The sequence below is a fragment of the Ammodytes marinus genome (genome assembly GCF_949987685.1).
Source record: "Ammodytes marinus genome assembly, chromosome: 7".
NCBI classification, from domain to species: domain Eukaryota; kingdom Metazoa; phylum Chordata; class Actinopteri; order Uranoscopiformes; family Ammodytidae; genus Ammodytes; species Ammodytes marinus.
In genome coordinates this window covers 19,389,794-19,414,521 of record NC_137211.1, presented here as the reverse complement: position 1 = coordinate 19,414,521, position 24,728 = coordinate 19,389,794, and the positions used below count along the sequence as shown (strand labels likewise).

The 24,728-nt window shown below is 42.5% G+C and overlaps 1 protein-coding gene across 2 annotated transcripts in view; it reads left to right on the top strand.

Annotated features, from left to right (window-relative positions):
- Positions 1-24,728, top strand: part of scube3 (signal peptide, CUB domain, EGF-like 3) — a 73,842-nt gene that overhangs the window by 25,687 nt on the left and 23,427 nt on the right. The window contains exons 4-7 of one of the 2 annotated variants that reach the window (XM_080031070.1): positions 3,829-3,963; positions 14,975-15,121; positions 16,525-16,641; positions 21,243-21,290. In XM_080031070.1, the coding sequence (XP_079887196.1) occupies positions 3,829-3,963; positions 14,975-15,121; positions 16,525-16,641; positions 21,243-21,290 (447 nt within the window). The remainder of the gene's footprint in view (positions 1-3,828; positions 3,964-14,974; positions 15,122-16,524; positions 16,642-21,242; positions 21,291-24,728) is intronic. The other variant, XM_080031071.1, reaches the window with a different exon arrangement.

The window sequence follows — 24,728 nt, the reverse complement described above, 5'->3', positions numbered from 1 at the left end:
TTGGTCACGGCTCATTCAAGTGGTTAGTAGAAAAAGCGCTGTGTCATTGAACTCCAGAAGCAATGGAGAGAAAAAAAAGAGGAAATCCTGTAATCCTGTTTAAAATAAGAAAGGATCTTGTTTTAATTTGGAGACAGCTTTTGTATGTGCCACTCCTTCCTTTGCCGATACCTGTTCATCTATACCAGAGCGGCGAGGTCGGCCCCTGCAGTCCACCATCTGTGTTGCTGCCTGTTGCGTACACATGGCTCCGATTTGCTGCCTTATTAAAGAGTGTGTGCCTCTTCGACTCCTGTAAACCAAATGCCCAAAGAGGCCAGTGTCCGTCCTCTCACCTCCTTGTCTCGGGTCTGTCTAGACCACAGAGACAGTTCTGTCTGACCCAGACCGGAGCCAAGCAGTGGGATGGATGCATGGACAGCTTTGATGATGACAGCAAGCAGTAGTTTTTCACTCTACCCCCTTCAAAAGAAGAACTTTGGGTCAGCATCAATAAATGCCCCCTAAAGTTGCTGAACCTTTTAAAGAGGAAAAAAAGAAAAGGAGAGCAAAAGAGTTGAGTGTTTCTCCAAAATAAGGGTTCAGGAGTTTCTGTAAGGCAACCACCGTGTTTACATGGCTCTAAAGCTCTGCGCAAGGCCAAATGTTATATATACAGTCAAGGCTATCTGAGAAACCAGCGGACATGGCCTCCGCAAACACAACCAATCTCTTAATCTCTCTGCGTTTGAACCTTCCCTTACCCTCCGTCTCTTCGAGTGAAGCCAGGATAGAAGCAGAGACATGTCTCATTTTTCAGAAGTGAGGCAGCCCTTTTAACTTGATTAAGACGTTTTTTTCCGTCCTCTCGAGAGATCTTAAAAAAAAAATTAAAAATGTTTTAAGTCCTAATAACATGAGCACTTCTCCATCGCCCATGCCAGAACCCCTTTCCGCTTGGAAATATTTGCTTTGGACGCCAGCCTTGCCCAGCACACAACACAGGCAATTATGGGAGCTATTTAAACAGGAGAGATCTACTGACAGGCGACGCCTCATTTGGTGGGATGTAAGGAATCAGGAAATGAAACCCTCATTGATGCGCTGAGAGTATGGAAAGAGAATTCCCCCAGGGCCCTAAGAGACCGGTCGCATTTCGCATGGGCATTTTGTGCATGCGTTTTGGGGGCTGTTGTATTTGTGTAGCCTTTACATGGTTAAATCTTTTGGGGTTTGTGTGTGTGAAAAAGAGTGAGAGAGGGAGGGGTGGGTGGAGAGAAAGAGAGACTGTGTGTTAGGATGTTTTTCCCGAATGAGTTGTGGGTTTTTTTTCGGTGCCTGCTAACAGTTTATCTGCAAAGCTGCAGCTGTAGGTTGTTGGCAGCTTTTGGACGGCTCAGAGGTCTTCCTGCTTTTTGCTGCCACTTTCATGATGGAGCGATGAGACCATGAGGTCAACACCAAGGCAGCCACAAAGTTGAATAAATGCCAAACCAACCTTTTTTCATCTAAATTGCTGTTTGTTAAAAGTCTAAATGTTAACTTTGCATGGGCAGAATTTCCTTTCTATGCGTGCACTGCATCACCTGGCTGCCGAGTGATGCTTTTCCCATCGACCTCGACTGACATGACGCATTGTTTTGAGAGGGAATGAGACAACTCTGCTGATGGAATGTGAGAACAGGACTGCAGACTTGGCAAGCCGACGAGGGTCATGAGTGCTACCTGGCCCTAACCTACTTATCAATGGGGTGTCTGCGTGCCAGGTGCCACTTTGTGTGTGTGTGTGTGTGTGTGGGTGTGTGTGTGTGTGTGTGTGTGTGTGTGTGTGTGTGTGTGTGTGTGTGTGTGTGTGTGTGTGTGTTGAAGAAAAAGAAGAGGGAAGTTTAATTTCTAACTCTGCCCGGGCTGAGAACTCCCCAGAAAGGAGACTTAATCTCGAGGTCTTCTCAGACTGGACAAATAGACAGTAAATTAGTTTCGCATGACAGTTTATTAAAAAAGGCTTGTGTATACAGCGGATTATTGACGCATCGAGCAGAGGGATGGATGAGGTTCCAGCGTGGTCAGTGTTGGAGGGATACAGTCCAAGTCTCAGGGGGGGATATGGAGTGTCACCTCCAGAGCCATGGCGCAGTCACGCACAGGGGGGAGGGCTGGGGGCCGCTAAGCTCCGCAGCACGCCAGGCTAAATAAAAGCAGCGAAAAGAAGTGACGTAGCGCAGGTTATTTCATTTCTGAAAAATAAACAAATTTTTATAGTATAGGTGTTCCAACAGTGTTTTCTTCATTTTGTTTTTTCGGGTCACACGAAGAAAAGTAGAAAAACAGCTGGAAGTGCACAACTCATTATCAGTGCAAACAAAGTCAACAATTCCCACGGCATCATCCCTATGTTCCCCTTAAACCCTATAATCCATAATGTGTTTTTTGTTTTGTTTTGTTTTTCAAATGAATGAAAAGCAGGTGAAATTATTAAATGTTTTGTTAATCTGAGGGAACATAGTGCTGAGGGGAACATAGACAAGGTCCCATTCTCATTTGTGGTCAGTTTCCATCTGCTTACTCCAGGTGCAGGACAAGTTGTCAAGCGACACCTCTGTAATTGCTTTGCACTTGAGGTGGATTCACATGGTCGCTGGTAACACTTTATAATAACTATCCGTTGTAACTCGTTCATAGATCATTAGTAAACTCTTAATTAATGATTATTAATGATTTGTTAAGTGTTTGTTAGCAGTTTGTTAAGGATTTATAACAATGGTAGATAGTTAATAGCTTAATAATTGAATCAGTTCATCTGGGACGAGGCTGAAATAGGCTATAGACTATACACAGTGCATGGGCAACTGAGGGCAGCCCCATTTTCAAATATTTTTAAATAAACTCAATACACACTGTGCATGCCATGGACTTGAACGTGACCAGTTAATCTTGGATTACCTCCCAGATGAACTGATTCAATTATTAAGCTATTAACTATAACCATTGTTATAAATCCTTAACAAACTGCTAACAAACACTTAACAAATCATTAATAATCATTAATTAAGAGTTTACTAATGATCTATTAACGAGTTACAACGGATAGTTATTATAAAGTGTTACCTGGTCGCTTGTTACCCTTCTGCTGTTACCCCCCCCCCCCCTCATGTCTCATACCCTCTAACACTCTGTTTGACCCCCCGCGCCCCCCACACACACACACACACACTCCCTCTCCTCACATTCCTCCCGTCACGGGGGCTGACAGACACTCGTCATCAGCAGGTACTCTGGCCCAGGTGGATTGGGTTTCTCACTTGCCATGAGTTTTGTGCTGCATGTGCATTTTTATGGCTTAGTGCTGCACAGTTGGAGGTTTTCAGTGCAACTCCGGTGTGCTGCCATGTCCAATAACCATTAAGACACATGGCCTCCTCAGACAGCTTAGGACAGGCTCCTCTAGGCTTTTCACAGTATCCATACATTAATCTGTGCCTTGTGCTCTCCTTTTGTATGACATTTGCAATCAAATTGCTACGTTTACTAAAGTTACGGATCTGAATGTGTCGACCTCCACTGATCTGATATCACATAAAAAATGAAATTTATAAATAAAAAATCCTTTCTAAGAAATTCAAAACATGTATGCGCTTTCAGAAATACAGTTGCTTCAGAACCTCTTTTACTTAAACCAATTCTGCTCTGCTTACTAAGTAATTATATTACAGGCGCGTGTTTACCATCTCTGTTGGATTATGATTTACAGCTGCTATTTGACCACTGACAACCTTCAGCCAAATTGTAATACTAGTGGTATTTTCTCTATCATGAAGTGACCTTCCCTATGTTGTTTTCTCCTGGCAGATGTGGATGAGTGCTCAGAGGGCAACGGCGGATGCCAACAGATTTGCGTCAACATGATGGGCAGCTACGAGTGCCGCTGCAGAGAAGGATTCCTCCTGAGTGACAACCAGCATACCTGTATCCAGAGGCCTAAAGGTTAATGTCAAACACTCACAATCACATTCACACACATTGAAAATGTATGGAAAATAGCAGGGCACATGTTGTGGTTCAGCTATGTTGCATTAAACGTTTATGTTGGATATTGCTGTAAAAAGTGAAGGCAAACTATTCAATATATCATTTTTAACTATGATGAATTTGAACCGTTATGTAACATGTAAATGTTCGGGTCCAGGCATATTTGAATGATACGATGAGGTGTGCAGATTTAAACTGAGAATGGGATAGGCCCTAACAGGCCTAAATGAAAGGAGAGCCAAGGTAAGTGTCTGCAGTCTGAGAAGTAAAAAGGAAAAATGGGGATAAATCTTTTTTTGTTTTCATCCCACCCTTTCAAATTGAACCAATCTAGAACTTGGCAGCATTTTAAGGTATCGGTGGTATGAGAGCGGCCCTTCGGGGGATTGTGAGCAAAGAAAACAATTAAAGGTGTAGCCTGGGGCGGACACACCTCTTGTTTATAGAGCATTCCTGTGGGATGGAGACGTGACAGCAGTCGGTACGGAGCCAACCTGCTCTCAGGCTTACTCATCAGATGCAGCAGCAATGTGGACAAACATGCACTTAGAACGCCATAGTAGTATTTAAAGCAAAGTAAGCTGTCAGGAAGTCATCTCTGTTATGCGTTATGTCTCATAGCAGTGTTCTACATAACTGCACAGCGGTTGTAGTTTGTCTAGTAAGAAAAACAAAAAAAAAATTATCTTTTCCTCAGCTTTGTTTTGATTGTTTTTCTGAAAGATGTAGTTATTCTAATGAAGAACTGTGCTTCAGTTGCTCCATTTATCACTGAATTGTAGGAAGAAGCATTTTTTTAAACCTGCTGAATTATAGTGTGCTGCTTTTTGTCTGTCATTTGGAGTGCTGTAAATTGTTCTAGTTTTCACTTTTCCATTTTCCTAGTGCCATTGAAGTAAATACAAAGACAAAACAAGCTACACTTCAGACACAATATCCTGCTGAAACGTATTATCAGCATGCACACACTGGAATAATAGCAATTATTTTGAACAAGAACTTTTCCATTTCTGATACATTTGTGTAAAAAGAAATTGCCTTACTGTCAGGTCTCTTCAACAGGTTTACATCTGATAGCATCGGCTAACTTGTGGCCGTTTAGAAAGTGAAAGCCAGTTAGCCTAGCATGGTAACGTTAGCCAAGTTCATGTTTGCATTAGCTGTGGATATGTCAGATGGCAAGACTGTTGAAACTCACAGCAGCAGCTTTTTCTCTGACTTCTGCTCGTTAGTTTGAATCAAATTTCGAAGAATAGGTCATTTTCATTTATACAGCCTAATGTCACATTATATTTCAAGGTGCTTCACAAATCACCACGGCATACAACCCTGTGCACTTAAACACAGTGCAGAGTCTTATAAGCAATTTTCTAATGAAGGTTTTAAGTTGGTGAACTGCTCAATAGAATTGAAGTGACAAACTATTGGTATTGCCCGCCCACACAGATGTTCAACCAATCAAATCACAGTACTCATATTCCCAGTAGAAAGCAACACATATCACTTTCAATGAAGGACAATAAATAAATAAGACTGTATTTATGTGTGCACAAGTAATATCGAACACCACCAATTTCTTAGCAAATATACATTTTAATTGCAGTACAACTTTGAAAAGCAGAAACGGTTCTGCTTCTTTGGGGAATTTGACTCAGAAAACATAAAAAATATCCTTGATGTTGTCCCCTGTGCTGCTCTGCTGCTTGTTTGCTTGTCACAATGAGCAACCGTTCTGTGTTCAGCCGATTTCTCCATAGCTCAAAAAAGCAACATTACACCAAATGAACAGCTGTTATCGCTATCACAGAACACATCCATTCAAGGAGTAATGATCCAGCTGTCTACCGATCCCTCAGCTCCAACGGTGTGGGGGGAAGGGGGGAGCCCCCGGGGAACGAAGCTGTAGATCGTTTGATTCCTGGGGTTTGCAGCTCATTCAGAAAGCCCTGACAACATGTACAGTGGAGATCCCAGAGCCTCTTTATCTGTGCCCCCCCTCCCCCCCTCTGTCTTTTGTACGATAACTGCTCACGCTGGGAGTCATTAGCCTGTGATGTTCCTAATTCCCCGGGATGGTGAACCCAGGGATCTTGGAAGTCTACTTTATGAGATCAGTCTGGCCTAGTGAACCGTCAATGTTTACGTTTCATAAACACAGTGTTATTCGAGTGGAGCGAAAAGCTGGATCATGTGTTTCAAAGCACTGCCACTATATCAGCGCTGTCAGAAGCAAGACTGTGTGAGAGCACCGATCCGGTCTCAGCAGAGCTCCGCTTGTCTCCTTTTCACTTCCTCTCTCCTCTTTCCGTCTTGATAAATGACCCCAGTTGTTGTTAATCTTCCATTTTCATATAAATTTGGTCTTTATTGCTTCCAGATGAGACCCATTTGGATCAAGAGATTAAAGCTGCCATAAATCTACACACTTCCTTCACTCATCAGATGGCCGCCCTGTCATTGTTTCATTATTTCTGAAAAAGACTGACAGACAGAACAACTGCTCATCTGCTTATTGTTACTGCTCTTATTAGAACAGTGTGTGTTTTCTGTAGGAAAATAGAAGTAAGGAGGAAGTGGCTGCTTGGCGAGTTTTTTGGACAATAACCCAGCGAAAACTTGCAAATATCACTTTCCTGGCTAACTAAAAATAATTGTGCCCAAGTAGCTCAGGGAAGGAAAAAAAATCATTGAGAAAATTTAAAACCGATCTAATCTCCCCAGCCAAGTCGCTTTTGAATGCTAGCCTCCATCCATTCTGCCAAGGCTCCTCTCAAAGAACAAAGCCTGGGGGCCAGTTTGCTCATGAGCTTTATTGTTCTCATTAAAAAGACATCAGCTTTCCATTTCTTTCATTAATGGGTCAGGTGTGCCCCGGGCAATACTTGTGCAAGTCTTTCTGGGGACATTGGAGAGCTGGTCACTGCAGTGTATGTGGCGCTAACAGTCTGTTTCCCCTGCTGGTAAGGCTGCCCTTGTTAGCAGTGAGACTGTGCCAATTAGGCAGCAGGGGTCTGCCATGCTCTCAGCTAATGACGAGGCTGCTGCTGGCCTGTCTCTTATTAGGCCGGCCCCTGCCCCCCTGAACAGGAATAACTCCGGCCAAATGAAGGCTCCGTCGTCTAGCTGGACAAAATGTAACAGTTCATTTATTCTGCCCAAACATTTTTCCCAGTCCCAGAAAAAAAAAGCCTTTGAAAGGGCCGGCCAAGGTGCTTAGTGGTTCACAGGAATGCCATTAAGGTCAAGAAGGGTTCCACCGCTTTGTGTTTGATTTATTGTCTCTGTTATATAGGAGGGTAACAAGGACGTACTATATGTGCGTGAGACGGGGTCCAGCACATCGGAATTCTGAAATTTCAGCCTCCGTCAACCCACACATCCATAATTTCCGTCCCCGAACGTTTGTGAATATCTGGTAGGGCAATTACCTTAGGTGTGCACCGATGGGCTGTTGCACAAGTCACATATAGTAACTTTTTATTCACTCCTATTGTCTTCTGCCCATGATACATTATACTGTATATAAATGTATGATGTGAAATCATATCATCAAGTCATTGTGAGTTAGAACAGCAAGATGAAGCAGCAGTGTAAAAGGGCGAGATGTAACATTTAAGAATAAGTCGATTCCTCCGGATCAAACACACTGTCACTCATGCCAATCAATAAAGGCACAAGAGTGTCATGCATTGTATGGAAGGCTGTGTGAATAGCAGCAAGGAGTCTGAAAGTTTACATCAGGCCAATGATTACATTTCTGTCTAAAGCCCATTGCACAGAAAACTCTCGGTACCACGAGCCCTGAGGCTTTAACCTCAGCATTCACTGCAGGAAGAAATATGTTAATCGGCCACTCAAGTTTCTTAAGCACACAAACAAAAACAGATGAAAGGAGATTACCAGCAAGCAAGGTTTACAGTCGAGAAGGAAATCTATCATGCAAAATATTTTTTTTTATCACTTTACTGGAAAATTCTAGAAAGAAAATTGACAGTCATTATACACATGGTGTACTTGTGTTTCAAAAACATTGGCCAGACGCTGCATCAAATAGGCCGGGGGGGGTTCTGGCCATGTGCAGTCCCTTGATCATCACTCTTTGTCCAGTTTGGGCCACTAAAACACAATCCATTTGATGTTTGAAATCAATGTTTCCCAAGCAACATTTACTAATTTGAACATATTAGCAGAATTTCTTTTTACTAGAACCATTGCCTCCATAGCCTTGTTTTGTTTTTATTAGTCACCTGACTGTGGATACATGCAGTGCTCTTTTTCTCTACAGTCGACCCTGTCTTTCCAAGAAATGTTTACTCTGCCGATGAGAACCTCTTCCTGTGTTTAAAGCTTTCATTAGCTTCCCAAAGGGATTGTTACCCTGCGTGAAGCAAATCTCTTTTCTGTCTCTCCCTCTCAAATTCAACTATGCACACAATGGACCTGATGGACGTAATCATATACACACGCACGCGAATGCACGCGTGGAGCTCAGTAATTTTCAATTTAATCCCGCTGGAGGCACACTCAGACACGTTTTGTTATGACATTTAGATGCAGACCGTGGCATGTCGACTTAGGGATATGCGTTTTCTCTGCTGGCCAAAAGCAGTGCAAGGAATTTTCCAATAAATGTGATAAAAAAAATAAGCTTGCATCATATTCCCAGTTAGTTTTGCTCTCCGGCCACGACATTCCTTCTGCATGAAATCAGGCGCACACAGTCATTGAACCCTGTTTTATTGTTGTTTTTCTCTTATCGTAAATGGATAAAATAACCTAATCTTTTTTACAATGTTATATCATTTAGCTGACTGTTAACATTTTCATTTGATGAAGTAATTTTCCATCATTTCATTGGCGCAATGTTTATGATTTGAAAAGTCCAACTTATAAGTATTTGTATTTACCCAAAGAAAACTTTTATGGGTTGTTATTTATGTTCTTTTGCTGCGTGGTTGTCCCACTGTGCAGAAGCCGACATGGTTCTTACATGTTTCCCCTTGTTGGTTCTCAGCAGGCCTGCCTGCCTGTGTGTCTGCGTATTGGCCACAGAACTGTTTTTACAAGTGCAAAAGTCGCTGCTCCATTGCTCTGCAGCCCAACCGAATAACCAGGCTCTTTTCCTATTCTAGGGAAGTGGAGTGAAGGGAACGCCTCATGCTCCCATTGCTACCTATTAAGTCTCTCCTGTTAGTCCAGCAGCAGAGACCAAGACATGGGGGACACTTTCCTGTCCCTCTTGTCATACTCTGTCCATCTCTCATCTGCTCTCCTTTTTCTCTCCTTCTGCCTCTTCGCTACATTATCTTCCTTTATCCTCCCTTTTTGTCCAGGCGTCACCCCATGCCCCCCCTCCCCCATCACCCCTTCCCTTGAACAAATATACATCAGTGGCTTGGGCTTTAGCAAACGTCGGCTGCCTGCCTTGCCACTGAATTCCCCATACCTCATTTGAGACGGGCATCCCTTTGGCTGGTGGGTTTGTCGAAGGCCATCTCTAAGTCGGCCAGCCCGGCATGTTGCTGCGGACGGCTTGAGTGCCAATGGGGTTTTTTCCACTGACACTTGGCTAGCGTGGCTTTAACCAGAGGCCCTGCAGACTGAGCCCTGCAGAGACACATGCCTTCTTTAGCTGCCTCTCCCTTTTGATTTAGGAAAGAATGCGGCGGCTCTTTAATAACATACTGTATCCCATATCTTTTGTATCTCTTTATTAAAGAAAGCTGGGCCAGTGCTCAGCTGCTGTGTTGTCTGTTCCGGTGAGGGGATGCCAGGCTCCCTTGGGACGGCACGGTAAGGTGACCTTGATAGAATGAGAGGAGTGAAGGGAATAGTGGCACGTCCCCAGCAGGTGCTGCACAACTGTCTGACACAGATGGGCAGACGCACACAAATGCAAAAATAATACATACATTATGGAAATATACCTGTGTGTCAATGCTTACCCATACATTAATGCAAGTATGCATAGCAGGACACGGTGCAGTTAAACATCTTGAAATATTCTCTCCTGTATTCTTTTCTATTTTAAAACTCATTTAAAGCAGTCACCATTCTGGAGAACCCTTCTTTTCAAAATCACTTTTCTGTCAAAATCACTGAATATCAGCTCACGATCCGCTTTGTAAGTAGCCTACTGTGTGTGCACAAAAAAAAATCCAGTGATAATACACTGCGTAGGCTCTGTAAATTGGCATGTTGCTAGCTATGCTGGAACCCATTTAAATTTTATTTTTAACATACGAGTTTACAGAGCCTAACACCAGCTTTCAGCGCGCACACACAGTACGGACAGGGAGCGGATTGTGAGGAGATATTCACTGATTTAGACCAAAAGTGGTTTTGACAACAAGCGTTCTCCAGAATCGCTGACTCCACCTTTAAATAATATTTCAACTATACACCAGTTGAGACGGATTGGAAAACTATTCATGGCTGTTTAGCTGCATATGGTAACTGTATGTGCTTTGTTTCAATCCCAGGAGCGCAATATAATAATAAAAGTTGTACTCTAAGCACTTTGGCAGTGACATGCATTCATCCAGAAGGCTCTCTGCTGCCTTTTCCATTCTCCCATTGTTTATACATTCAGTGGCTCCTCTCTTGAAAAAGGGAGTGAAATGAGCGGCCTCAACAAGGCCTTTGGGAGCTGGAGAAACCCAGCGCTAGAAACAGACCAAACAGTAGCACTTGGATGGATTCTCTCTTATGATCGGAGTCCGCGGAGGCAAGAGTTCCTTCCTTGACCGGCTGGCTGCCCCTGTTGCTCTGTCTGACCATCTGCGTCGCAGCTCAGCCCAGCCCAGCCCAATCCGGTCGGAGCTCCTTTTCCCCATTCTCCTTTTCATGCGCTGACATTTTTATCCTCCTATTAAAACTTTTAAGGGCCCATTATCTAAGAGGAAGGAATGCTGCTTTAATAGTGTGGTGGCTCCATGCTTAGGCCCCTTCTTTTCAGCTTGGGTTTTAACCAACCGACACTAGCTATAGCCGCTTAATGTTCTCCAGCCATCGGCCAGCAAAGAGGGCACCGTCTACTCCTAGACGTATGACAGCGGCTCAGGCTCGGACCGTGAGCCCTCTTTCACCGCCCCAAGCACTCAGGGCAGACTATAAACCCTTGGCATGCCTTCCACTACTTCACCTCCTTTTGTTGCAGCCTCTCCACTACATGGTCCTCAGGTTTAAGAGAGCTTGCTGCGCCGCGGTGAAGAACTTGTGGCCTCCTTGGATCTTTTGTTCTGAGGATCACAGGAGTTGGCATCTTAGCTGGAAGCGCCCCCATGTTAACTTTTTTCTTATTTCGCTTCGGTTCCCTCATGTGATCCTGACACTCATACCCTGCGGTTTAAAGTTTACTGCTGTTTGTTTTCTTGGTAGGCAGGGTTTTCGCTCAGAGAGACGGTCATACAGAGCCGCCTAAGGCTACTGTGCATAACGCAAGGTCTAACACAATCCTTTTCTTTCATGATAACACCTGCTGAAATCATGCTGGTTTTTCAGCAGGTGTTTTGCATTGTATGAAGAGTTGGTCTGATTCTGAGAGTTCTGAGACACTGCTTGTTCATGTGGCTCCGGAGCTTTTAAATAGATGGTGATCAGTGCTCCAATCAATCTCTCCACACAGCTATCCATTTAGACTGATGTGCCCACAGGAGTTGCCACCGTCACTTAATCCTTATGTACATTTTGCTTTTTGTTGTTGTTGTTGTTGCTGCCTTTCTGGAGGGCAGCTGTCCCGCAGGCTGTCCTGGCAAGCAACCGGGGCTGATCTCACATTTTAAGTTGAAGTTCCACTGACTCAACCAGACAAGAGACACAAATTGATTGTGCTTCAAGAGATCGAAAAATACTTTACGGTGGTCACTTTATCCCCCAGGACCATGATGATGTTTCTTTTAGGTAATAAAAGAAAGAGTAAACACTGCAAGGCTTTTAGCAAAACTTTTTGAAACAAGTCTTGTCTACAAATTTATCTGCAATCAAGTCATATTAGAAACTATTTCAGGAACTTTTTCTCAATCAATTTAATTCTTGTTTGAGAAAAAGAATGTTTCTGCCACAGAAAACAAAGTGTTATTTGTTTTTCTGTTGTTGTTGTTTTTACCAAACTCCACTCACTGTTAAGAAGTGGACAGGCAGTACCAGTACCAGCTCCTCTTATGTCTTATTTATGAAGAATGATTATATCTTCTTTCTTTAATTCTTACAAAAAAACGTGTGGAAGAAACAAACACAGTGTGGACAACATTTGGCACAACATTTGTATCAATATTCTTGTCAAACTATTCCTTTCACACACTATAGTGTACAGGATTTATTGGCTTCTGGTAACAGCATCACCTCCCAGTGTTGGATACAGAGGTCACAACCTGTCCTGGGAGGATAAAGCTGTGGCTTCTTTTGCAGAGGAAACACTCCACCTTGTTTTCTTGGTTAATTGCAGTGTTCCCCCTTTTTACCACAAGTGCAGTATAGTTTTTGATGACGCCTGTCCGTGTTGAGCTGTTTGAAAGCCCATATCCACACTAGTCAGTCCCACGGTAGCTATTTCAAAAGGCTCCTTCTCTCTTCCAAGACTTTGGATTTTTTTTTCAGCCTAAAAAGTGGTCTGTGATCATTTTTTATTACTTTCTTCATATAGAGTTATGTTGCATCAGTCAGCAGATTGTTTAAACGGATCGTGGCACATATGATCCAGTGTTTTTTTTTTTTTTTCTTTCCTCCTTCGCTTTCCCATCCACGTCTTTTATGAATGGATGTTTTTCTTTCTACTGCCATCATTTGGTAATGATAAAAACTGGAGGCCTTTGGCAGCCAGTTAGAGAGGGAACTGCACACACGGTGGATGATAGCCGGGCTGGGGCCTGGAGAAAAGGGCCATTGTGTCAACACTTGGGCCTTTATTGGTCCTCGGAGAGACGAAGGCCCAGGTTCTGGCCCCGGACCAACATGTTATTGATGGATGGGTCTGCAGCATTCTGGGTAGGAGGGGGCTGCATTAAAATAAAAGGGGGGGGGTGTGAAGAGAGTTTTGGGGTCCATAATATAACCTTTAGTAAGTAATCTTTAGTCCATTGGGGTTACTTAGTTGGAAATGTGATCCTCTTGTTAAGTTCATGTCTGTTTCTTGCTCTGGTCTCATATAGTGGGGTGGGAAGAAATGGAAAGGGACCAGTGAATTTCACATCCTGCTTAAATATCCACATGACTCGCTGTGAAATTTGCAGCACTTCACAGCAGCCGTTCTGTTGATGCTCATTCACGGTCACTTCCCTCAGTCCTGCCGTGCCTTTTCCTTTCTGCCTTCAGAGCCCAAGTGCCGGCCCCACTGTTTGCTCAGTGCTCAGAGTCTTTGTGTAGCCGGCGGAGGGCTGTTGCTGCAGTTAGCGTCTCATAGCTCAAACCCCAAGTCTGCAAGAATGACAAGAACTCCAGAGGCAAGGAAAGTCTGAGAAGATCGTATGACCTTCTGACATATGTTGACGGACGTAAAGTGATGGAAAACATTTAGGATGTCAAAATTGTCAGTCTCACTGGCAATCGCGAGCTCCTTGAATTGAAGGAGAAAGACTCAAAAATAGATTTCAGCCCACGAGTGGAATTACATACAGGTTTGAGTTCTTGGCAAAACATATGGAAAACAAGAGGGCATAGTTAAATGAGGTTACCGTGGCAGGAGTTAAAAATGCATGAATAAGTAATTAAGTATAGAATAATGTGAAAACCTGTTTCTGTCAGGCCGAGATATTGTTTTTCGCCCGGTAGCCATCGAGACAGGAACTTATGAACTGCATGACAAGCAGGCGGTTGTCAAGCCCGACACACTTGGACTTTAGAGGAAGAGTGCACAAGGTTATATGAGCTTTACGAGGTGTTGACAGTTCCGTGCACACATGCGAATACTTACATTTATTGCGAGAAAAAATTGCCTAATTAAAGAAAGTTAGACCTGCAAACGCGCTTCATTGCGACAGCAGATTTTAATGAGACATTAATGGAGATGTACTTTTTGCTCACGGCCTCGCCGTTTGCCAGAAGAGTGGAACGAGGAGGGAGATCTGTCTGCTCTTTAATGAGCTCGTGAGCTGGGGATTTGTCACTGCATCTTTAGCAGGTAGGTAGCAGGGTCTCACCAAGAATAAGTCCAATATCAGCCTCCCCCTCGACAAAGGCAGCTGTATTGTCACACTGCACAGAGCAAAAGCAGCAGGATCACCACCTCTGTTAAGTCTGTCAAGTTTACCAAAGCTTTGAATGATGAAAAGGCAGTCCCCTCCTCCCCCCAATAATATCTTAATTTTGCATTTTCAGAGATTTGTCTCATTCTTATACTGACGTGCTTTAACCTTGATGACTCGTGAAAATATGCACTGACGGCAAACAACTGCAGTCCCCTTTTGATCTCAGTCTCTGCCAGGAGAATTTAACCGAGGAGTTTTCAGTGTGTTCCCTTTTTTCCTTTTCTTTATGGGGGGATTACCTCAATTAAAATTACAGGTCTAGGGGATCAGCTCCTGCTGGGAGTTTTATCCTTTCTGTAGGCAGCCATCCTTTTTATAGCCTGAGCCTGAACCGAGCGTGTTCCAACAAGTGCTTGAACCTTTGTTAGCGGGGCACTGGGCATGTCAGTCACCAGCGGTAGGCATATATGTAACTGAGGGTCAGAAATGCGTGACAGGCATTTCAACGTTTTTTCTTTTTTTTACTCCTCTCCCACCAGCTCTGCAATATCGAATTTTTTAAGCCAATCGCTTTGTTTACGCAATGGCTTTGGCTTAGAAAAAACCTGGTGTGTGTGTGTGTGTGTGTGTGTGTGTGTGTGTGTGTGTGTGTGTGTGTGTGTGTGTGTGTGTGTGTGTGTGTGTGTGTGTGTGTGTGTGTGTGTGTGTGTGTGTGTGTGTGTAATCTGTGTGGCAGGTATAGAGATAACCTCTGTCTGCCGATCTCGCCGTTTACTTCACAGCACAACCAGAAGGCACAAAGGAGGGACCCACCTGCATGGACAAGAACCACGGCTGTGCACACATCTGCCGGGAGACGCAGAAAGGTGGCATCTCCTGTGAATGTCGACCTGGATTCCAGCTGACCCGTAACATGAAGGACTGCAAATGTAAGTCAACCTCCAGCACGGTTCCCCCTCTGTGTAACACACACAAACACAAACACAAACACACACACACACACACACACACACACACACACACACACACACACACACACACACACAATGACACCATGCCGATGATGGATAATTTCTCTCGTTCCACACATGCCTTCCAACAGATTTTGAAGTATAGGCTCTGCTGGCATTTACGTTGCTTTACCAAAGCCCGTGACTAATCCCCTGGATGGTCCTCGTGAAGAAAAACATGTTTATCAAATAAGGAGCGATCATTTACACAAGCAGGGCAAGCCGTGGAGGTTACTCGAAGGGGACCGCTCTGATGGACAGCGCACACTTCCTGTTGCCGTGCAACGGAGATCATCCTGTCAGAGCTGGGGCCAGGGCTGATGGGGGATTTGTCTGTGTTTGGATAAGGATTGGAGAAGTGTTATTCTATAGTTTTTCTGTGACAGCCCAGGAAAAGGGCAAAAGGCGCTGGGATGGTAGGGTGCAGACAGTATGGCGGTGGAAGCCCTCGGCTTGCTCGTGCTCTTTTTCACTCTGTCATCACAGGTGTGTTAAAAGTGCCAAGGTTAATGCTCCTTTTGCCCGCCTGCCTGCACATAAATGTATTTGCACTTAAAGATTTGCAAAGACACACACACACACACACACACACACACACACACACACACACACACACACACACACACACACACACACAAAAGGGAACACGCATACCAGAATCTTACTCTTGCCATCATTTATGTGTAGCAGACATGAGTTACATGACTTGTACTGTTTATCTAAGAATGGTCGTAAATTATAAAAAAATGTGTTCACATTAAGCTTTGGCCTATTCTGCAGAATGAATTAGATGCATTCAAATGAAAACAGCCCAGTAGCTTGCGGGATCCCACTCTTATCCAGAGTGACTTACAATGAGTGGGCTAGTTCTGCCTCTTGCAGAAGTTTACCTCATCGGCTGTAGGAAAGTTAAAAAATGTGACCCCTCAGTTCCTCCGCAACTCTATTGCAAGTGGAGTTATACATGTATATGCCCTGATAGTCATTCTTCTAATTAGATTCACCAGCTTGAGGGTTGAATTATGTAAATCAACACATGCCCCTTCTTCACATTTTACACAGATCTCCACTAAGCAAATGTAAGCCCAGTTAGAAACAGCTTTTAATAAGCAACACAAATGTTGAAATTGGTTTGTAGTGCTCTTATCGCATTGAACCAATTAACAGCTTTTGAATCCAAACAATAATTTTGCCAACAGCAAAATTCCTCGCCTCTCAACCTTAATTTCTCTCTCAAATAAATATCACAAAGTGCCCCGAAAATACTTAAGAACGAATATCATTTCATGCATACACTTTGTTAATTATGTGCTCTTTGATAGTGACGTGTAACTATGGTAATGGGGGCTGCCAGCACATCTGCGAGGAGACGGACCACGGCCCCAAGTGTTCGTGCCACATGAAGTTCGTCCTGCACAGCGATGGAAAGACTTGTGTAGGTGAGTCATCTCACCCCGCGACGCAACTCTACCGAGGGCAAGAAATGATTGCTTTTGAATGAAAAAATGTAGAATCACAAATTAACTCGGCATCCAATTTCCGACTGCAAATTTAATTAACGCTTGCAATGAGGTTTTTAGTGATAAGTGCAAGTTGAATATACAGGCCTTGTTACAGTATAGTTGTATGCCTGAGTCTCTCTCTCTCTCTCTCTCCGTCTGTGACATACAAGGACAAAAGTCTACCACCCACTGTGCTTTCCTCTCCCCTGCTGCTGCTGCTCCAGTAACCTCTCACTCAGTGCACCTGCTTTGGCTTCTCTTCCTCCTCTTCCTCGGACACTCTCTCTCCCTCGCTGTCTCTGCCCTGCAGTCAGACTATTACACACTGGGTCAATGCCTCCGCTGCTTCCTCCCATTGGGGATTTACTCACACACCACCTGACCTAACCTTCCACTGGCATTTATCAGTGTTTGCCTCAGTTGACTTTAAGTTAAGTAAAAATCATTTGGCTACTCGAGCATATTGAATTGTTGTGAAGGGCACTTTCAAATCTGAATGGACCGTGCAGGTGGGTAGCTTAATAGGTAGATTGGTAGCACAGGTCTTTATAAACCGGTATAATTACGAATGCATTATTGACATTTCATTGACGACTATGGAACACTAAGTTGGTCAGGTGTAAATTTGAGACCAACCATTACTGCAGATAAGAGTTTTATTGATTTGTTTATTTGTCTTATTTGACTCATATAATTAAAAGTTTCTACAAACAGTACAGTCCAATTTAGTGTGTACCTTGCGGTGTTAGTAACCTGGGTGTGTAAGGAAAGCTTGGATAGGCATACTGTATGTTCATCGTCGGGAAGACAAACGTAGTTATAAAGTCAAAAGCTATGCCTGAGCAGGCTGGCGAGGTGGTTGCTTGGTTTCAGCGGCTGTTAAGTTTGAGAGCTTTGGTTTGGGTAGCGGCTGATAGCTCAGTGTTCCTGGATCTCCTCTGTTACCACAGACCTGATGAGAGCCAGACCCAAGTCAAGGTCTGGTCAGCCAGCCTGTCATTAATGCTGTACCCTGCTAGGCCAGGCGAACACCACAAAGTAAGCCGCAACCAAATTATACGTCTTAGCCCGTCTTGTTCCCAAGGAAGAGAAAAAAGCACATTTGGTGTGCCAGATTAGGAAGCAGTCAGCCAGTTCAAATCTCTGATTTCCCCCTCTGGAGTCTGGGCTTACGGAGGTGGAGGGAGGGCTGCGGTCGGCACGGGGGCGCTCCGTCTTCCAGACACTCTATTAGTTAATCAAACCTCAATAAAACAAACAATATGCCAAGTCAACCACTGATGGGGGAGTGAGTGACAAGAACGTTGGAAGACTTTCAGTAAGGCACCACTCCTGTGCCCTAGCACTGTAACTACTGTATGTAGGGTTTCCACCATGAGGAAATATTCATAAGCAAAGCAAATGGAACATTGTAGTTTTTTTAATATTACACTGATAACTGAAGTTTGTGTGGCAGGTTTTAAGACAAGACCCTTATCCCTCCGGTAAAGAAATATATATTATTATTTTTTGATAAATATGATTTTGTTACAAGGTGCAACAGCCACTGCAGCTTTGAAAAAAAAAATGTATTTTCTAGGCTTAAAGGAAACTGTTTCTCTTGGAATAAAGAGCTCATCTTCTTATCATGTGTTAAATTTTAATTAGTCTGAAATGTCACAAAGGTGATAAAAATAGCTTGCTGGTGGTGTTGTATTCATGCACTGCCTGCCCTGCATGGCACCTAGTGATAATTACTTCTCAGGTATGGCATTTGGAAATAGTATATAATGTATAGAGTTTTTCCATAGCAACCACACTAAGTGAAATTACTTTCTGTTTAGCCTCCCTATTGATTTGGAAACGTTTATGATTCAATGAGTCTCCGCAGTCATGGCAAATGATTGCAAAACAGCTTTTGCCCTGTCGGTGGCTTTGTCATTAGTGTGGTGGGCCCGTTCAGTATGCTGCAGCTGCACTGTTCAATCCATTTTATGGGGCGTTTTCTAAGCATTCTGCCACAATTTAATTCATTTTGTGGCGTCTCTCCTTCTCACCCAGGCGTGCATTTTGTGATAATATGCCACATGCTGCTCTGTTGGCAAGTGTTGGTTCTTAATCCTTCCTATCTCACCTCTTTTGATAACCTTGCATACTGCAGGTGGGGATCTTACTGTCAGCAGAGCTTTTATGGATGGATTATTTTCTCTCATTCAGACTCACAAACACAGACACACTCGTAGAGATGTTTATTCAATCATGTACTCATACCTTAAGGTCAGATTATTGAGCGAAACAGTCCTAACATAATTAGTGTTATGTGTGCCTAGGATATCTGTGTATCCAGTAAGTTATCAGGAAGGAGCAGTCCTCATGTGGAAGCATTCAGGCTGTTAGCACAGCAAATCATAAACACTCACAAATAGCAGGCAGATGCAGACATTCTCAGGAGTTTAATCATCTGAAGAGTTGGCCACACTATGCCACACACACACACACACACACACACACACACACACACACACACACACACACACACACACACACACACACACACACACACACACACACACACACACACACATATATAGAAATAGAGCAGGAGATGCATTTTATAATACAAACAGAAAGCTATACAAACAACGACAAAAACATACAGTGCAGATCCAGCATGCATGCATCACATGCATGTAAACACATGCAGTCTACGTACATGCGGATGCCCAGAACATAAACACACAGTGCTCTTATTTCGGGTGGTCTGGGTATTCACGCTGGTGCATTCGGATGTGTTTCACAGCGTTCTGTCCTCTCACATCCTTGTTTCCGGGCTCTGGACATGTTGGTGGAACTGTGGCTCTGTCGATGTAAACTGTGCATGCTTGGTGGTGTTGGCCTGTTACTGTCAGATGTGAGCGTCTGCTTCCTCGTCTGGCACCCTAAAAGAGAATATATGCTTTAATTACAGGGAGTTGGGAGTTACTTTAACTCTGAAATAATGTTTTTTTTTAAATAACACCACATTTTAAAGGGGAAAAAAAGGTCCATTACCTTTCCCCCCATTTTATCGATGTGTTTAAAGCCTTCATCCTTCACCCCTAGCTGTTATCATGGGTGAGTGTTTATGGTCTGCATACTAAATGTGTGCCTATTGTTAGGTGTATAGCTTCATACACACTCTATGGACCTTAGAATGGGATTCATGAGACAAATGTGGCTTGTAGGATTTGTTGCTTCAACATACATTATTGGTAAAAACAAAAGCAGACTAATACTCTTTGAAATTATTTGAAATTGAAAGGATGGCACATAAATTGTACAGCTGGGCCACACTGATAGTGCTTGGAGACTTGACATAAAAGCCTAACAACATTAATCCTGAAATGATCTGACCATAAAAGACACCATAAAGCACGGACATGAATCTGGCTGTCCCTGTCTTTCAGCTTGCAGCACTAACCACCACTCGCTCTGTCTGTCAAGGCTCGCAGCAGCTCATACTAACTAGCCAAAGCCTCATGTCACACATAAACAACACCAACTGCACTTTGCCTGCACTGTGTGGAATCTTCATTTGCATGACTGCATGCACTTTTGCTTTGAGATGTCACCCCTTTCATTTAAGATGAGGACCTGTCATCAACAGTTTGTTGTTAGGATTTGAAAAAATAAACACTGCTGTTTGCTCAGTTGTTAGTTGCAGGCATAAATGGACATTAACACTTTGTTTGATTTAGGAACTTGATACCTTCTCATCCAGACTATCCACCATATTCCTAGCACCAAGATACCTTGCATGAATTATGGGCACAACGTGTTGTTATTCCTTACACTGGGTCAGTGCCTGTGACAGTTATTGGGATGGTACGAATGCCGTCTTTTGTTCCCTTTTTGGAAAAAAAATAATGTGGGAGCACAACCTGATGCACCTTGAACACTATGATGTAATGATGGGAGAAAGACCTGAACAAGTGTCCTCAGATAGCTGTAATACACCTGAGCTAAGCTGCAATGTTCAGGGACAAGTTGCACTGTTCTGCTAGCCATCGAGCAGGACTGAATTTATTGATTAAAAAGCATGTTGAAAAAAGAACCAACATTTTTTTTACCAGCAATTTCTCAGTTTCCGTCACCTACCAAAAGAAGATTCAACTAAAACAGTGGACTTGTCTGCTACTGCTATGTCCACAATGTCAGCAGTACTGTACATTATCAGAGGCAACTCCTTTAGGTCATTCTACCATCCCTTGTTAGTAGAAGGCGATGTATGGTCAGTTTTTCCCATTTATGGTGTTTCCACATAATTTATTTCCCAAAATAAGCGAATAATACTCACAGATGCCACTTCAGTGAAGGGAATAACCGGAAGTCGCTGTCAAAATTCATGCAACATTTTATGGAGCTACGGGATAAAATGTGGATTTACAGTATACCACAGTCAGATTAGTTCTTGTCACATGCTCATGATTTTACATAACTGGCGGATGCTGGCATGTACAGAGAACTAAAGTGGTGTTTTTACAATGTGTGCTTGTGTGTGGGTGTGCGCGTGCATGCAGGGGAGAGGAGTGTCCAGTCCCAGGCAGCCCCCCAGCTGTTCCCCAATGGTAAATATGTGTTCCTCTGACTCCTCTCTCTGGGGGGGTGGGGGGGTGTGGGTGTGGGTGTGGGGAGTAGAGGAAGCTAACGCTAATGCTAACCCTAGCCTAGACACTGATCAGGCCCTTCCCCTTCGGGCATCATCCCTCTGACCCTCCACCTCTGGCCCACCTTCCCCCCACCTTCCTCTTCCTCCTGTGAATGCCCTCTCAATAACAACGGCTGCCCGGTTCAAACCACACCTTTGGAAAACACAGCTGCAAACAGGGAGCCTCTGACCAGCAGTATGAATATTATATAAAGTCACATACTGTATCTAATGTTGGCAGATTTTTTTGTCCGCATCATCTCCCTATTTGCAGTCAGTTTGACAGTGGTGGAAGTTGGAACTAAGTTCATTTGCTTGGTTAGGTTATGATATTTCAGCAACGTCGTTTTTAGGGTACCTAAATATTTCAATTTATGCTGCTTCTGATACTACAATTCAGAGGAAAATATTGTCCGTTTCATTCAACTACATTTAACGAACAGCTGTAGTAACTTTTCCGATTCCCATTTATCAGAACAAAAACTTGTGATACAATGAGAAGCTAGTCTTTCCACAATATCAAGTGATAAGGTGAAGATTTCTTTGGATATATATTCTATAGTACTGTATGTTATAGCTCAATCGTAAAAAAATCTGTTATAAGTGTTTTATCATTTTATATAAAAATGTGCAACTGCCCACACATGGCGGTGCACCACTGTGGCGCACCCTGCTCCTATGTAGATTTAAAAGGCTCATTCTAATGTAATAGAAATTATGGGGAGTTCACATCGACATGCTTAGATATTGTTTGTGGGGTCCCTCAGGGGTCAATCTTGGGGCCGAAATTATTCCTGCTTTATATAAATGACATATATAAAGTGTCGAAAGTCTTAAGGTTGATTTTATTTGCGGACGACACAAACATCTTCTATTCGGGGAAAGATCTGAATAATATGGTTGAGATCGTAAACAGTGAATTGACTAAGTTACATGGGTGGTTAAACCGAAATAAGTTATCACTAAATTTAGAAAAAACTAAATTCATGATGTTTGGCAGGAGAGCATCAGATGTCGCTGTAAAAATCAAGGTAAATGGGATTGAAATTCAAAGGGTCAAGCAACACAAAGTCCTAGGGGTAATAATTGACGATAAATTAAGCTGGAAACCACAAGTTAGCCATCTCAGGGGCAAAATAGCCAGGAGTATTTCTATACTTTGGAAAGCACAACATTGTTTCAATCAAAAGGCCTTGCTTGTATTATACTGGAGTTTAGTTTCCCCACATCTGCATTACTGTGCTGAAATATGGGGAAACACTTACAAAGGTACATTGCACCCGTTGGAGATTCTTCAAAAGAAAGCAATACGAATTATTTACCAAGCCAATTACAGGGCACACACTAATAACTTTTTTATTGAAGGCAGAATTCTCAAATTACGTGATGTGGTAAATTACCACACAGTACAAATTATTTACAAGGCTTCAAAGAAAAGCCTTCCTAACAGTTTACAAGCAATGTTTGAAGACAGAGAAGTTTCGCATGATTTAAGAAGAAAAGGTAAATTCACTGAGAAAAATATACGGACCACACTTAAATCCTTTTCGATATCTGTAAATGGTATTAAGCTGTGGAATGGACTTGATGAAGTTGTCACAGGGAGTTGCAGTTTGCGCAATTTCAAAGCAAATTATGTTTCAAAAATTATTGAAAATTACAGACTAATAACCTGAGCACAATGTCAATGTCACTTTCATTACAATGTTGTAACAAATAATACAGGCCAGCAGACAGACTTGTTTTGGAATACTTTTGCAGAAGTGTTTAGACTACCAGTTTAGTAATGGAACAGGCCAAATACAAGGCCACTTCACACTTTATACACTTGGCATTGTCACAGAAAAACTGAACTGTGCTGAACTGATTTTAAAAGCTGAAGCAATTAGATTAAAATTGACTGTGTATTGGACTGCAGATTCTTAAAAAAAAAGTATATGTATATATAGATATATATATATGTGTGTGTATATATATATATATACATATATAGCTATATATATATAAAAAATAATGTTTTTTGTTTGTTTTATTTTTATTTTGTAACAGTAATCTGTGTATCTGAATCCGAATTTGATGAAAATGGGGGCGGGACCTGATAAGCCTTTGGCTTCTTCCGTCTCCCTTCGGACAACACAAAGTATGATGTATGAATATTTGCAAGAGAAAATTGTGTATTGTGTGGAATTGTCCGAAAGAATAATAAATAAATAAATAAATAAAGATTATATTACATTTTTACCAAGTCTTTCTGAAACATGCCAACAAATTCTACACACTGCACCTTTTAAGTAAAGGATTTAGAGACTTTCTCTACTGCAGTTTGTTTAATCTACTGAATAAGTTTGTATTAGCACAAGTGCAAGTACCCTGTCAAACGTCCAAAGCACCATCAATTTAACTGATGGCTTTTAAGAGGCACAATTTGGTTTTATTTGTGTTTTGATTCGACTGAAATGGGTGAAATTAAGCCTGGGCTGTTTCAAACACTCGGCCGTGGTGTTCCTAAACTCCATCATCACGGCCTATTAGCTCCAGTGAATGAGCCAATAATGTGTTCAGCGCGGCTACACAAAAAGATAAAACACAGAATCCTTCAAAACTAGCTTTTTCAGGCACATGTAATCTTTTCTTCTAAAATGGTGAAAACAATCGATTGCAGGGAATATATCCATGCACTTCCAATCCAATGTCTTATTCTATTCTGTGGCCAAAAATGTTGCATTAAAATGAACAATGGGACACATTTGGGTGGGAAAATATAGACTTACAACTTTGTTTCATTTCGATAAATATCATAAGTGCTATTGAGTCCAAATTTCAAGATGAGCCGTGCTCCAATAGATATGGCAAATACGTCAGGAAGAATAAACTCATACATCTGTGAGAATGTATCAAACCTCAGTACTTCAAAGAGATTTACGATTTAATTATACCACGTAGGAGACTTAGGGAGGAAGCTTGTTCTCAGAGGAGTAAGCTGTTCAAGGTAAGGACTGAAACAATAGTTTCTTAAGTTACAAGTTGTTACTACTGTGTGTGTGCACCGAGTTTCCCACATGCTAAAATATAATAGTCTGACCTATTTAAAGATTTGGTGTCCTAGTTTCTGTATTTATTTTTCCTCTGAAATAGAAACATTATAGGGGCAAGAGACATATTTTTGCATTCTACTTTATCATTTCATCCCCCTGATTTCCTGTGTAACTGTCCCTATACTGAAACTAGCTTTGTGGTTTACTCTTAACAGTTGCACCTCTAGAGCACGTTACCGAACTGTTCACACTGGGTTTATTATCTTATTGTGTGGTTGATGTTATTGAGAGAGCATTCACCCCAGAGCTTTAGTCTGTTTTTA